Below are 16370 nucleotides of genomic sequence, written 5' to 3' on the forward strand. Positions count from 1 at the left end.
CCAGAAAAGCCATATTTTAATCCTGATCCAATCTTGTGAGGGGCAGCCTTTGCTTTTAATCCTAATTCAATATCTTAGGGCAGAAACTTTAGATTAGATGATCTCCACAGAGATGTAACATGCACAGTTGTAGGTATGACGTTCTGATTAGATGGACTTGTGACTTCCCCCATTCCAGGTAGGTTTTGATTAGTTTATTGAAGTCCTTAAAAAGAAAAATCATTCTGGGAGAGCTCAGAGTGACACAGATGCAGACACTGGAGAATAGTAACTTCAGGGCTGATAGAGCCAATACCAGATTCAGGCATTTGGAGATGCAAGCCCAGCAAACATCATCAAGTGCCTTCCCATGAGATACTAAGCAAGCCAGAACCCAGAATTGTGCCCCAGAGGAACTAAGTGAAGGCCCACAGATGCCAAGTAAAGAGCCTTCACAGGAAACAGAGCCTGAAAGCAACAGAGCCTGGAAACAGTGGACTAGCAGATGTCAGCCACATGCCTTCCCATTTTGACAAAGGTGTTCTGGAAAGCATCAACCTTTCTTGAGTGAAGGTAACCTCTTGTTGATACCTTAGTTTGGACATTTTCTCAGCATTAGAACTGTAAACTTGTAACTTATTAAACACCCCTTTTTATAAAGCCATTCCATTCCTGGTATAATGCTTTCTGGCAGCATTAGCAAACTACTACAGATTTTGGTACCAGGAGTGGGGTGATATGGTTTGCAAATACCAAACATATTAGAATGGCTTTTAAATGGATAAGGGGAAGATTCTGGAATAGTTTTGAGTATCTTGATAGACAAGGTCTAGAATACATTGAAGAGATTGCGGGTAGAAATGTGGACTCTAAAGATACCTCTGATGAGGCCTTAGAAATGAAGAATTTGCCATTGCAAACTGGAAGAAAGATGACCCTTGGTTTAAAGTGGCACCGAATCTTACAAAATTATGTACTGTTCTTGGATGGAAGTTAGAATTTAAAGATGACAACCCAGGATATTTAGCTGAGGAAATTTCCAAACTTAAAGTGGAAAATGTAGCCTGGCTGCTCCTTGAAGCTTATAGTAAAATGTGAGAGGAACAAGATAAGAATTGAATTCTTGGGTACAAACAAAACAAAATTTAGTAGTCTGGAAAGTTCTGGGCTTCCAGAAAGTGAGAACCCAGTGAATAGGGCCCCCCATGAGGAATTAAACAAACATGGAGGCAGCCAGTCATTACAAGACAAGCATGGACTGGAGATGGAGTTATTCAGAAAGGGTTTGTGGAAAGTCTTATTGTCTGATAGCTTTGATCCTTGTGTATTACATAGAAAAATCAATAAATTTCTTGCAAGATCTGTATGAATGGGCCCACATCAAGTCTGGACTACAAGGGATAGAAAAGGAACAAACTGAAGGAAAAATGGCTTCAGAGGCAGAACCATGGAAGCTAAGGTCTGGATCCAGGAAATCTTGGGTCAAGAGAGCAGACTCATCCATACACATGGAGAGGGTGAGTTGCCCCAGAAGCAGAGGGCAGGCCTTCAGCTTCATTGCTCAGGAAGAGTTGTGCCACCCTAGACCTCAGAGAGAGTGGAGTGTGTAAACCAGGGATTGAGGGGAACCCGGCTGCCACCCTTTTGTTCTGAAGGATTTGAGCATGTACCCTGGAAATGGCAGAGATACCAGTTATTGCCCCAATGTTTGGAGCTGAGAAAAAGGTGGTCCCCCCAACATGCCCCAGTGTTGCAACTCACCCCAGCATTTAGAAAGAGAGAGAGAGAGAAAGGCCACTATAATAAGCCCTTGGAAAGCCCTGGGACTGCCGCTTCTAAAGTCCTGAGGATAAATGGCTCACAGATTTTGAAATCCAATGGAATTTGCCCTGCAGGTTTTTGGAACTGTTTGGTTCCAGTGACCCCAGTTTACCTTTCAGTGTCTCCCTATGGCAGTGGAAACATGTATCCTATGACTGTCCTTCCTTTGTATGTTGGCAGGAGATAACTTTTTCTGAGTTTCACAGGCCCAGAGCCAAGGAGAATTTTTGCCTTAGACAGACCATACCTGCAGCTGACTTTCATGAGATTTTGTATTATTTCTGCATTTTTGCAATACAGACCCACATATACTAAATGTTTAAAATAAAACGAAGGGCAGTGCAATGGTGGTTCATTGGCAGAGTTCTCGCATGCCATACTGGAGACCTGGGTTCAATTCCCAGTGTCTGTCCATGTTAAAAAAAAAAAAAATTTTTGAATTCTCAGTCTCTCAAACAGTTATCCCAAATAAAGTGATCTTCTAAAAAATCTGTTGCTTAACACAGCTCAGACTTATGTTACTATTTGCGTTGGTTTCCCAGCTATGATCACAAATACTATGAATGGGTTGGCTTAAACAACAGGAATTTATTGGCTCATGGTTTTGAGGCTAGGAGAAGGCTAAACTCATGATGCCATTAAGATGGTGCTTTTTCCTGAAGGCTATAGTGTTCTGGGACTGGCTTCCAGTGATTCTTGGATACTTGGCTTCTCTGTCATAAGGCAATGCACATAATGTCCTCTTCTGGCTTCTCCTCCAGAATCCGTTGACTTCCGAGGGATTGTCATGGTTGCCTTCTTTATGGCTTCCACTCTTTTTTGAATTTTATTCCACTTATAAAGGCCTTAAGGAATAGAGTAAGACCCCTCCTAATTCAGTTGGGCCACACCCTGCACTGAAGTAACCTCAACAATAAGACCTATTTACAATGGGTTCATACTCACAGGAAAGGATTGGGTTTAAGAACGTGCTTTTCTGTGGTACATAGCTCCAAGCCACCACAAATTTATTTATAGAAAACTGCTTTTTTTGAGTAAAGAATTAATGAGGCAGTAAAATGTGCCCAGTGAAACTAAATATTCATTTGATTCTCAGGATCATAGGTGTTATATAATCACATTCTCACAAAAATTCTTGTTTCCATGGAAGGAAGAGAGAAGAGGAGAAAAATAACATTTATCAAATATCATCTATAAGCCATTGTGAAGATCCTTCACATTGCTATTTCATCTTTTTAAAATATTTACCACAATTATTTTAAATATATTATTATCATTTTATGAATTAAGATACTGAGATTCACAGCCTATTGAGTGAAGAATTGGTGGAGTCAAATCTGAACCTTGGTTTATCTCGGACAAAAACTTATCCTTTGCTTTTATTCAATGTGTTCAACTTTTTGTCCTGATAAGATAACTATAACATTTGAATTGTTGTTCCTCTGTAAGTTATGCATCATTTTTTTCTGGTTGTTTTCAAGCCTTTTAAAATGGCATTCAGTTTTCAGCAATTTGATTATTAGTGTGGATTTCTTTGGCTTTTTTCCCCTTTGGTGTTCACTGAGTTTCTTCAATCATAGGTTCTTATCTTTTAACAAATTTCCCAAAAAGAAACCCTCTTGGTCATAAAGGAATGATTAACTAAATTTAGTGATTATCATAACCATTACTTTTTATAGGTCATAATGGTTATGATACATCAGTTATATTTTTTAATCTTGATGCTTGTGTACATATTGTTTAAGTGTGTATCTTTAAGCAGTATGTATACTAGTATCAAGATTTAAAAAAATATAACTGATGTAGTACTATAGCTTGGTTTTTATAATCAGCATTATGTTTTAAAATATCTACCCATCTTTTCCATGAAATTATAGTTTATGTCACTACTGGTCATATCCCATTTTGTGAATATAAAATTTATGCATCTGCTTTTCTGTTGATGGAAATATTTACCATTTGACCAAGGTTGCTGTGAACATTCTTGTACATAGAAATTTCTTAGTACGTGTGGACAAGGGATTCTCTATAGAGAATACGTCTAAATATGTAATTGCTGGGTCGTTTTTCCTCTTCTGAGAAATTGCCTTTTCGTGTATATTGAGTGTCTTTTTCTTATGGATTTGGAAGAGTTTTTATTTGTTCTAGATACTTGCCTGTTAAATACATATGTATGGTATAGCAAATAACTTTTCCCAGTTTATGGCTTGTTTCTGTTCTCTTGTCATTGTCTTTTTAATTTTATTTTGCCTTATTAGAGAAGTTATGGGTTCATGGAAAATTCTGCATAATCTCTATTGTTTTTTTGATGCCCAAAAGTTCTTAATTTATTGTGATGAAACTGTAATTTTTTTTCTAAATGACTTGTACATTTCATTTTTATTTGAGGTCAATTTGTAGGGACTCCTTCACTATGGTGAATATGTTACTCTTGCCTTTTTATGGAAATATTTTCCACTTGTTTGTAAAGGATTTTTTTTTAGCATTTGTTATTAAACATTTCAAATATAAACATAAATAAATAGAATAGGTTAATGAACCACTTCTTTGCCTATCATTCAGCTTCATCAACCACTCATGGACAATTTTGTTTTAACCCCACCCTAAACCTCTCCCTATTGCTGTACTATTTTGAACCACAACACACAAATACTATCATTTCATCCATTGTGTCAATATGTATCCCTAAAAGATAAGGTGTTTTTTTTTAAATTCATAACCACAGCACCATTATAACACTACACAAATTAATAATAATTCTTTAATATTGTCAAATATATAGTTGCATTCAAATTTCCAATGATCTCATAAATGTCATAAAAATGTTAGTTTGAATCTGCATTCACACATGTTGCAATTAGATGATGTATCTTTTAAATCTCTTTTACTCTATATGTTCTTCCATATGTCCCTCTCCTACTTTCTTCCTCCCTTTTTTTCTCTCAGCTTATTTGTTGAAGAAACTGATTTGCGTGTCCTGCCAAATTTACCACAGGCTGGATTTTTGCCAGCTGCATCATATGGTGTAATTTTGAATGGTCTTTGCTCTGTACTTCCTGTAAGGTATTGGTTAGACCTACTGGCTTAAGTTCAGGTTTGCTTTCCTTAGTAAAACTGACTCACTGATGGTGGTGCCTCCTTAAATCATAAGGCATATAACATCTGATTACATTTCTTTTTGTGATGTTATCAGCTATTTATGTTCAAGGCCTAGATCATTATTCCTTCTTCATAGATTAGCTGAGATACTTCTATAAAAAGAAAATTAACCTCAATTACTATTTGATTATACTGAAGTACAGAATATTTAGGAAAAGCAGACTAAATGTTCGATGTTTTGTTTTACCATGATTTCTTAGCTTTCAGAATGAGTAGTTTCATAGCATCTGTCAGCAGTAAGCAATTAATTTTGTTTGTTTGGTCTCATTATGATATCAAAGGCTTAAATAAATTTGATGTGCTTCAATACATTTTTGTTATTGTTTTTTAATATTGAAAAATTATGCCAGCCATAGCCAGTGGGAGTCGCTTCAAGATAACTCCCAACTTTTGACATTACCCTAGTGGTATAGGCCAGCTTCCTTGCTATTAGGAAAGACAGAATGATCCAAACTTATCTTGTATACATTCAGTTGCTTCAATATAATTAAATTACATAGCAACTTTAAAAGAATAAAATAATCATTTATGTGCTAGCTCATTTCTGGGCACTGTTCTGCTATATTGATTTGTTCATCTTCCTTATGCCAAAACAGCATTCTCTTAATTGCTGTTGTTTTATAATAAGTTTTGAAATTCGGCAGTTCAAAATTTATCAGTGTTTGATATTCTACTAGGTTGACTAGACTATTCTAGGTCCTTTGCTTTTTCATAGAATTTTTTTTTTATGGAAAAAAACTCTTGCCTTTTTATGGAAATATTTTCCACTTGTTTGTAAAGGATTTTTTTTAGCATTTGTTATTAAACATTTCAAATATAAACATAAATAAATAGAATAAGTTAATGAACCATTTATTCTATTTTAAATATTCATATAAAATATTTTATGGAAAAATACTTCCATAAAAAGGCAAGAAACTTTTCTAAAACAAAGAAAATTGCTGGACTGTAGTGGGTAGGGCCCCCAATAGTTCAGTGTTGAACAGAAAGGTGATTATGTGCATCTTGATCTTGTTCTGCAACTTAAAGGAAAGCGATCAATATAAAGCAAAATATTACCTGCAAGGATGTGCAGAAACTGTTTTGTCAGAAGGACATTCCCTTTCTATTCCTAGTTTATTAAGTGGTTTTATGATGAAGGGTTGTCAAATTTTATAAAGAGTTTTTTGCATTTTGAGCTAATCATATGAATTTTCTCCTTTTTTTTTTTTGGTTAACGTGGTGAAATATATTGACTGATTTTATTAATGTTAAGGCAGTCTTACATTTCTGAGATGAGCCCCATTAGACATAATGTTATTATCCATTTTTTTAGTAACATTTATTTTGATTTGCTAGCATTTTGTTTAGGATGTATTTGTTCATGAAGAATGTTGATTTTGTAATGTTCTCTCAGATTTTGGCAGCAGGATTGTGGTATCTCATAAGATGAGTTACAAAGTATTCCCACATTTTATATTTACTTTTTATATTTACTTAATGCATGTTTGTAAAATTGATATTTCTTTTCTAAATATTTGATAAGCTTCCCCAGTGTTTAGGGCTGTAGATTGCCTGGTGGGAATGTTTTAAATCTTGAATTCAATTCTTTTAACCAATATAAGAGCTATTCAGCTTTCTAATTCCTTTAGTGGCAATTCTGACAAGATGTGATTTTCAAGAATTTCTCTATTTCATCTAGACTGTCAAATGTATCGATATAAAGTTTGTGATATTTTCTTTTTATTACCCTTTTAATGTCTATATGGTCTGCAGTAATAACTCCGTTTTCAATGTTGACATTGATATTTTGTGTAGTAACTTTTTAATTGATCTTTCTTAAAAGTACATTAAATATATGAATGTTTCAAAAACTCAGCTTTTGACTTTGTTGATTTTTTTATTGCATGTCTTTAAAAAATATTTTGATTTCTTCATCTCATTTTGTAGTTTTGAGATAGAAGTTTAGATCATTGATTTTTTTACCTTTTTATTTTCATATAAAGCTGCATTTAATAGCTTTAATGAAGTATAACTGAAATACAATATACTATCTGTATTTAAAGTCTACAGTTTGCTAATTTTTGATATCTTTTTTACACACATGAAACTGAGATTCAGTCTCATTTGTGAATGTCTATGCCCTTTATTGTCAACATAAGTTAGTTTGCATTTTCTAAAGTTTTATTAAAATAAGGTCGAGCAGTTCTCTGTTCTTGTCTGACTTTTTTAACTCAGCCTATTTTGAAGTTCATTTTCCTTGTTGTATTTATAAATAGTTCATTACTTTTTATTGCTAAGAAACATTTTGTCATACAGATATGCCGCAGTATTATTTATACAAATTTGGGGGGGATTTTGAGAACATTCCTGGTTTTGCGATATAGGTTTATTTTATATATATTTTTTCTTTTCTTTTTGGTAAAAACCTGGGACTGGAATACCTGGATCATATGGTAATTGCATGTTTAATTTTTTGCAAAGCTAAACTGTTTTCCAGAGTGCTTGTGTCATTTAACATTCCCACCAACAGTATATGAGAATTCCACTTCTTTTACCTTCCCACTAAAGTTCCTAGTATTTTTGTTTTAATCTTTCTAATAGATGTTTAGTTATATCTTATTAGGATTTTACTTTGCATTTCCGTAAATGTAAATGACTAATGGTGTTTGGGCATGTTTTCATGTGCTTATTTGCTATCTGTCTCCTTTGATGAAGCATCTGTGCAATTGTTTAAATATTTTTATTGGATTATTGTATTATATTGAGTTTTGAGAGTTCTTTATATATTTTAGATATATATCAGATATATAATTCATAATATTCACAATATAAATACCACAGTCTTGATTGCTATACCTTTTAAATAAGTCTTGAAATCAATGTTGTTAGCCTTCCAACTTTGTTCCCTTTTTTTGTTAAAGTTATTTTGGATATACCATGTCCCTTGTATTTCCATATTAATTTTGCAATTACCCATAAAATTTTACAAAAAATTCCCTGGGACATTGAGACCCTGGTATATTGAGTGTATATGATATCAAACAGTATGTTTGAATATATTGAATATATGTCAAGTTAGGGAGAAATGGCATCTTAATAATGTTTAGTGTTCTGTGTATAAACAGTGTATATTTCTTCATTTATTTATGGCTTTAATTTATCTCAATAATGTTTAGTAATTTTTTTTTTTAATATGGACAGGCACCAGGAATTGAACTCAGGTCTCCAACATGGCAGGCAAGAACTCTGCCACTGAGCCACTGTCACACTGCCCAATGTTTAGTCATTTTAAAGGCACAGGTCTTGCACATCTTTTGTAGAATTTATCCCTACATATTTAATATGTTTGATGCTATTGTAACTTGTATTTTGTAATTTCAAATTTCAGTTATTCATGTGATATATAGAAATACATTTGATTCTGTGTATTGATTTTGTATAATGTCAACTTATTACTCTTATTTATTCTATCAGTTTTTTGTAGATTTCATTTGTAATCTGTGATTGCAGTCATTTTTACTTCTTCCTTTCGAATCTGGATGCATTTTGTTTCTTTTTCTTGCCAGATTGCAGTGGCAAGAAGCTCCTGCTCAATGCTGAAGGAAGAGATGAGAGTTGAGCACCTGTTTCTTTGTTCTTGCTTTAGGTGGAAGGAATTCAGTCTTTCTTCATTAAATCTCATGTTAGTTGTAGTTTTCCAACAGTTAAAGAAGCTATTTTCCATTCCTAGTTTGCTGAGAACTTTATCAAGAGGTATATTGCATTTTTTAAAATGATTTTTCATTCTTTGTAGAAATTGCCTTTTTTTCAGTCTTGCTTTGTTAATATGATAAATTACATTGACTGGTTTTCAAATGTTAAGTGAACCCTTCTTTCTGTGGATAAACCTCACTCAGTCATGATGTGTTACCTTTACTGTATACTGTTGTCTTCCATTTGTTTTGTTTATAAGTTTGCATCTTTGTTCATGGGGAATATTAACTGTTTTCTTTACTTGTAATGTCTTGTAATGATTTTAGTATCGGAGTGATCCTGGTTTCAAAGTATGAATTGTGAGCTATTCACTGCTCCTCAATTTTCTTGAAGTGTTTGTGTGTTGTGTTCAGAACCAGCAGCTGGACTCACCCTGAAAGAAATAGTGGAATATCCAACCAGGACTGCACTAAACCAGTTGAAATTCCAAAGGAAGAGGCACTAAATGCCAGCATATCAGTTAGTCCAAAAGCATTTATTAAGGTAATTTATGTAGAGAGAGCTGCAGCTACCTTGCAAGAGACAGTGAGATGGCAAGAAGTGTATGTATATATATGGCTACTACTCTTATAAGTTATATATGGTCGAGGGACAAAGGTGGCAGAGTGCCAGAAGCTTATATGCAAGTATTGGAAAAAACATATTAATATGTGTTCTTTTCACAAACAGAATGCTCTCAGGTTACCCTGCACTGAAGGTTATAGCAGCCAAAGCTTAGTGTGCTTCAGGGCTTTATGGGAAGGGATGTTTGAGGAGAGGAGGGCAAGGGCAAGGGTGATCCTCAGTCAGATAGGATATGCTATATATGTCACACACTGTATAAAATTGGTATAGTTTCTTCCTTAAATATATGATAGAATTCAGAAATGGAGTCATTTGAGCCTGGAATTTTCCTTAATAGATGCAAGGCTCTTCATATAATTTATTTACTCATGAGTGAGATTTGCTAGTCAGTGTCTCTCAAGGAATGTGTCCCTTGTATAGAAGTCTTTGTATTTATTGCATATATCATATGTCTCATGATATTCATTTATTATTCTTTTGAATAATTGTCTGTAGACTGTTGTGTTGTCATCTTTCTCTTTTTTGGTGTTGGAATGTGTTCCAGGTATCTTTTATTCTGATCAGTCTGGGTTAAAGATAATCATTTTTATTGTTATTCTGAAAGAACCAGCTATTGGTTTATTTTCTCAGTGTTTTTTTCTGTTTAATTTTCACTCTCATCTTTCTTTTCTTTCTTCTGCCTACCAAGTGTTGCTAAGCATATAGAACAATTGGAACTCTCATATAGTGCTGATTGGTACAGAAAATGGTACAGCCATTTTGGAAAACAGTTATATTTGTAAAAATTAAGCATATATCTACCATATGATGCCAGCCATTTCATTACTAGATGTTTATCCAATAGAAATGAAAAAATACATCCATTCAAACACTTGTACATTAAAGTTCATGATGATTTATTTGTAAGAAGCCAAACCTGTAAGCAACCCAGATATCCATCAGCAGATAAGTAGATAAAAGAAAAAATTCTATTGCAATAGAATACTACTCAGCAGTAAAAAAGAGCAAACTGTTGATCCATACATCAATATGGATTAATTTTAAAAAATCATCATAATGAATAAAAGAAGCCAGACCTGCCCACCTAAGAAAAAACAAAGCAGATTATGTGCTATAGGATCCATTCATATAAAATTGCAGAAAATGCAAACTAATCTGAGAAGTACAGACCTTTGGTTACTTAGGGATAAATGAGGGAGCTCTTAAGGTAATGTAAACGTTATCGTGAATGTGGTGATAGTTAACAGTTGTTTATATGTTTCCAAATTGGCCAAGCCATTCAATTTAAATAAGTACAGTTTATTGTATTTCAGTGAAGTTTAAAATTATGGAATTTCCTCTCATTTACTTGTAGGACCCTTAACAAACGCTGTTCGGCAGTCTCAAAGTAGTTCAAAGTATGTTGGGAAAAAATCAGCAACTTCTATTTTTTACCAGCCAGATGTGCAAGATAATGGTATAGAACAAAAGGTGTGAAATTATGCGTTAAACTTTTGTATAACAGCTATTAATTAATCTAGTTAACATTTATTTAATTGATTATTCCATAATTAACATGCAACTAATTATTTGGGTTTATTGGAGTCTAGACATGAAACCTGATTCCTTTCCCTAGCAATAAAGATGTTGAGTTAGCTTTATGCTAAGTTCACTGTGCAGTTTAGCAGAATCTAATTCAAACAAGCATTTGGTAATTATAATAATAAAAATAGCTAATATTTATTGAATATCTACTGTTGCCTAGGCCCTGTGTTAAACTAGAAGGAAATGAAAATGAGGAAACTGAGTGACATGGTATACAAAGTTGAATATGACATAACCACTACCATTGAGGATTCATTATCTAGTGGGGCAAACAGGCAGAAAAATTTTATTACAATAAAAGTGGGAGGTCTGGAATGATACCTTTTATTTTTATTCTAAGAAGTGTTCAATAAACATTAATTAGATTGAGTTGAAATGCATTATAAACTTTTAGGGCTAAGCACTGAGTGGATGACCATGCCTTTAAACAAAACAGAATAGTTGAGGAGGAGCAAGTTTCTATGTTAGTATATATTGAACTTAGTTTTGAACTAATTAGATTTGAGATACCTGGGGAAGGCATCTAGTAAGAGATTGACAATATGTATTATCTCTAAGACAATTTCTGTGAGTCTTAGGGGTGAGAGGGGGAAATAAATCTATATTTTTTTGATTGATTGAATAAGAGGCAAAATATCTTTCAGAAGTATAATTCCTAATGAATGTTTTTCTCTTGAATATTGCAATATACAGAAAGATGGAGTGACAATTAAAAAATCAGGTCTTTTGGATGATAAAGGTAAGAAAATAAAAAAATATTCGTAATTGTTCCATCATTTGTTAAATAAATATAGTTTTGTCCTATAGTTTTTCAACCTAATTATATGTGTGTTTATTCTGGAAAATAAAGGAGATTATTAATGTACATGTTATATTAGCCCATATTTGTAGGTGATTGCTTGATAAATGTGTCTTTTAAAATTTGTGAGGTGTGGAGAAGTTAGGTTCCTTGCTGTGGCTGTTTATAGTAATAGGCAGAGTAAATCCTTAATCTATTGTGATTCAGAGAGTTCAGATACAGAAAAGGTTCCTCAGGGTCCCCATATCTCCCGTTTTTACCCCACATGCATCCTGTGTCCCTTCTCCCCTGGACTGAAATAGACGATACTCAGAGTATGCTAGATATGTCCGTCTGGGTGATCAATGGGCACCTCAGACTCAATACATACAAATCCAAATTTATCATCTTTACAACGCTCCTATTTCCGTCTAGGCATAAAACACGAGTCATCTTTGACACTTCCTCTGTCTTGTATTTTATATCCCAAAGTTCCCACTTTGTGACTAATCTACCTCCTTCATTTCTCTTCCCATCATTTCCATTTCCACTGCTTCTGCCCTTTTTTCTTCATCCTTGGCTGGTATAGTAACTTTACTCCTCTACCTCTTTTTAATTCACCTCTTTTTAATTCACCATACATTTTGCTTTGAAAGCAGTCGTCTTAAAACAAAGCTTTGGTTATTCCCCTAATAAAAGTTCATCGATAGTTTCCCACTTCTTACTAAATGAAATGTAAACAGTTAATTCTGGCAGTGCCCTTTGGTGAATGGTGGAAGATTAAGCTTGCATAATAAGGTAGATAAATTAGGATCAGGGGTTAAGGATCTGAGACTTTCCTGAAGGCAATGGTGAACCACTGGAAGTTTGCAGATAGTGAACATCAAAAAAGGTCATCTTATTCTTGGACATACTGTCTTAACTCAGTATCTTGGAGAATACAATATCTTACAGATAATGATTACGTTAATTCTAGTCATTGTGGCAGCTCAGCAGAGAGAATTTTGGAGTAACCTTATTTTTAGAAATTCATGCTTATCCCAGATATATTATTTTCTCATATTTATAGGTATCTCTTCTTTCTTTAGGAGCTGCAGACATCTCTGCTCAAGCTTCAATTGTTTCAGCTCAACTTTCACCCATGAGAAATTTCCCCAGGCCTTCGCAGTCTTCTGTGGGTCCTCCGAAAGAAGAAGCATATAATATTTCTTTTGCCCCAGATGCAAACAGAATAAATGAGGTACAATCTTATGATCATCACTGACTTTAGATATTTTCATTCATTAAGTGACCACAGGGAACAGCTTTATTCCCTGAAATGAAACGTACCATAATAAAATTTGAATAGCCCTAGGCTATTATATTTAGGCATTCTTGCCTAAATATAAAGTACAAGATGATAATTCATACTACATACCTAGTAGACTATTCTATACTATCATGCAGTATAGTATGTAAAACTTTTAGAGGAAGTATCAAATCGGGCTTCTTTGAGTCATTTCTCTACTAGTATTAATAGATTGTATGAAGATAATTATACTGTCTCTCCCCATTTCTTTTTGAAAAGTGATCAGTAATCTGCTATTGGAAAGTTACCAGCAACAATTCAGGGTACAATCGGAGGACATGACATAAATTTTCTCTGTGGGTCACCAATTGTTATTAAAAGAATCAAATCCCAGTCTTTGGTTCCATTAGCACAGTTTTGACTGGCTCACCTGTGCTAAGAAGTTAACATGGTTTTAGAGGTTTCAATGCATAGGAAATTTACTAAATTCTTCCCAAATGAATTTTTCATGATTAGGGTGAAAAGTGGCACCATTTCCACATCTTATAATGTATAATAATTGATAGATTAAGTTAATCATAACCCCTAAAATATAGTATGTTTGCCACAATACACTTCCTGCATTTTGTGCTATCTCATTATAAATAAACATTTGACAAGTGCATACTGGGCTATGTCAGTAGCTGCATTAATATGCTAAGGTATGGAAAAGAAACTCCTTAATCATCTTGAAGGTTTGAAACCTTCATATTGCCCAAAAAGATCTCAAAGACTGTGTCTTGACTGAAAAGGCTCCTTTAAAAATTGGGTTGAAATTTGATTATGACTTTTGGGGATAGCGTGTGTGTAATTTACTTTGCCATTCGTGTTGCTCTTAAGTACTTCAGATGATCACAGATATCTAATTTATTTTGAAACATAGCACAAGCATTTTTATTGTAAGTATTATATTCTGTCTTTAGCATTTTGCACATAGCCCATCACTGTCATAAAATGAACGTTTCTGTGTTCAGTTCTCAGACCTGGGTCTGTTCCATTGGATTTGTCACCTTATATAATTACCTAAGCAAGCTGAGTTCTTGGCCAGGTCCAGAGAGCCACATCCCCATGTACGCAGAGAACCTGCTCTCTGCCTTCCAGCTCTCCTTAGACTTTTCTCCTCTCATTAACTTTGTTAAAATACACACAAGCAAATATACACACATACACACACACATTCTTATGTCTCATTAAATTAACTTCCTTGCTGATTAGTGCATTCCATAGATATTTAAGTTTAAGATACCAGTGAATATTTTTATGCAAAAAAGAGTTAACACAGTAGGTCTGAGATTGCTATCTTTAGAAGGTCTCATGCAATGAGGCCCCTGGTTGGCATCTGGAAACTTGGCTGGTAAACACTGATATGAAGCTTTATCTAACCATAGATGCTCATATTCTAAAATAAAACCCCTTTGGGGCTCTGTTTGTCTTTATTGTTGTGGATTATATAGAAGGAGTTAAATGCTGAGTCGAATGAAAGACCAGCGAAGAGATCAAGCTGCCTCTATGAATCAGGTAAATATCAGCCACGTTATTGAGTGAATCATGCAATTCATTAATTCGTTCTTTCATCTATTTACTAGAGATCCTGCTTCATGTTAGTATGGTGTGAAAAATACAACGAAGAAAAGCCGTGGTTCCTAACCAGGGCAATTATAATGTGGTTGGGAGATAGTCATGTTAATAACTACAATGCAATATATAAGTGTAAAAAAAACAGTAGATGCCTACTTATACCTTGGGGCATCAGGAAGCCATTACTAAAGAGGCCACATTTGAGTTGAAACATGAAGAATGAGAAAACATATTCTAGACAGAAAAATGAGAAGAGAACCTTCCAGGAGAAGGAAACAGCATTTACAAAGACGCAGAGACATTTGAGCATGATTCAACAGAGGGAATAGAAATAGCTTTGAAATTGCTTTGGCTAAAAGTTTGCATTACAAGAAAATGAAGTTAACTGGTAGATAACTGGTAGATAAAGGTTAGATCATTCAGATTCTGATAGGTCATGCTAAGAAGTGTATCTCTTATTCATGTGAAACTATAGAGAATTTGAGCAGAGGAGTGATATGATCTATTTACCTTTTCTAAAGAAGAAAAAGTGATTTGGGGGTTGAAGGGAAATGAAAGCAATGAAACAATAAAAATGACAGCTGACATTTATTAAGAACTTATGTGCAAGGTGCTGTGCTAAACCTCTTACATTTGCTCATATAGCTATATGGTAATTGTAAGTCACAAAACCAAAGTTTAAACCAGAACTGTCTTCCAGAGACCCTTATTCCTTACCCAAAGCCTTGCTCCCTCTTAACAACAATTAAGGACTCAAATGGCTAAGAATTGACCATTTGATTGATTAAAGGTCATTGGTGACCTTTGCAAGAGCACTTTTGATTATTACAAAAGCCTGATTAATGTTTGGTGTTTGTTTTGTGTTTTGGGATCATTGATCTCTTCCTGAGGAAAATAGAAAACCTACTGGCTCTTTATGTAATTGAATTAAATTACATTTTAATTTTTGGAAAATTGACACTATATGATGATTATTCTTGTCCATAAGCACCATAAACCTTTCTATTTGTTTAGAAATTGCCTTGAATATAATTTCATAGCAGATGCATGTGTAATATATACAATATATGATGTATAATAGTTCTGTGCTTTTCTTAAGTTTATTCCTAAGTAATTTATTATTTTTACCATTTCTGTAAATATTTTTCCACATTCATTTATAGATTCCTAATGCTACATAAATGCTTTAATTTTCTTTCCATCTTGTATGTCATCTTTCAAAATCTCTTATTTTTTTTTTTTATTAATTAACGGAAAAAAAAAGAAATTAACCCAACATTTAGAAATCATACCATTCTACATATGCAATCAGTAATTCTTAACATCATCACATAGATGCATGATCATCGTTTCTTAGTACATTTGCATCGGTTTAGAAGAACTAGCGACACACCAGACAAAGATATAGAATATTAATATAGAGAAAAGAAATAAAAGTAATAATAATAGTAAAAAAAAAAAAAAAAACGAACAAACAAACAAACAAACTAAACCTATAGCTCAGATGCAGCTTCATTCAGTGTTTTAACATGATTACTTTACAATTAGGTATTATTGTGCTGCCCGTTTTTGAGTTTTTGTATCTAGTCCTGTTGCACAGTCTGTATCTCTTCAGCTCCAATTACCCATTATCTTACCCTGTTTCTACCTCCTGCTGGACTCTGTTACCAATGACATATTCCAAGTTTATTCTCGAATGTCCGTTCACATCAGTGGGACCATGTCAAATGGTGCAACCACTGTGGAAGGCACTTTGGCGGTTCCTCAAAAAGCTGAATATAGAATTGCCATACGACCCAGCAATACCATTGCTGGGTATCTACTCAAAGGACTTAAGGGCAAAGA

General features: G+C 33.9%; 1 protein-coding gene across 1 annotated transcript in view; it reads left to right on the forward strand.

Annotated features, from left to right (window-relative positions):
- Positions 1-16370, forward strand: part of FSIP2 (fibrous sheath interacting protein 2) — a 95237-nt gene that overhangs the window by 17773 nt on the left and 61094 nt on the right. Inside the window, 4 exon segments of the mRNA XM_077154378.1 lie at positions 10613-10728; positions 11536-11581; positions 12709-12860; positions 14402-14465. Of these exon segments, the coding sequence (XP_077010493.1) occupies positions 10613-10728; positions 11536-11581; positions 12709-12860; positions 14402-14465 (378 nt within the window).

Source organism: Tamandua tetradactyla, chromosome 3, assembly GCF_023851605.1.
Source record: "Tamandua tetradactyla isolate mTamTet1 chromosome 3, mTamTet1.pri, whole genome shotgun sequence".
NCBI classification, from domain to species: Eukaryota; Metazoa; Chordata; class Mammalia; order Pilosa; family Myrmecophagidae; genus Tamandua; species Tamandua tetradactyla.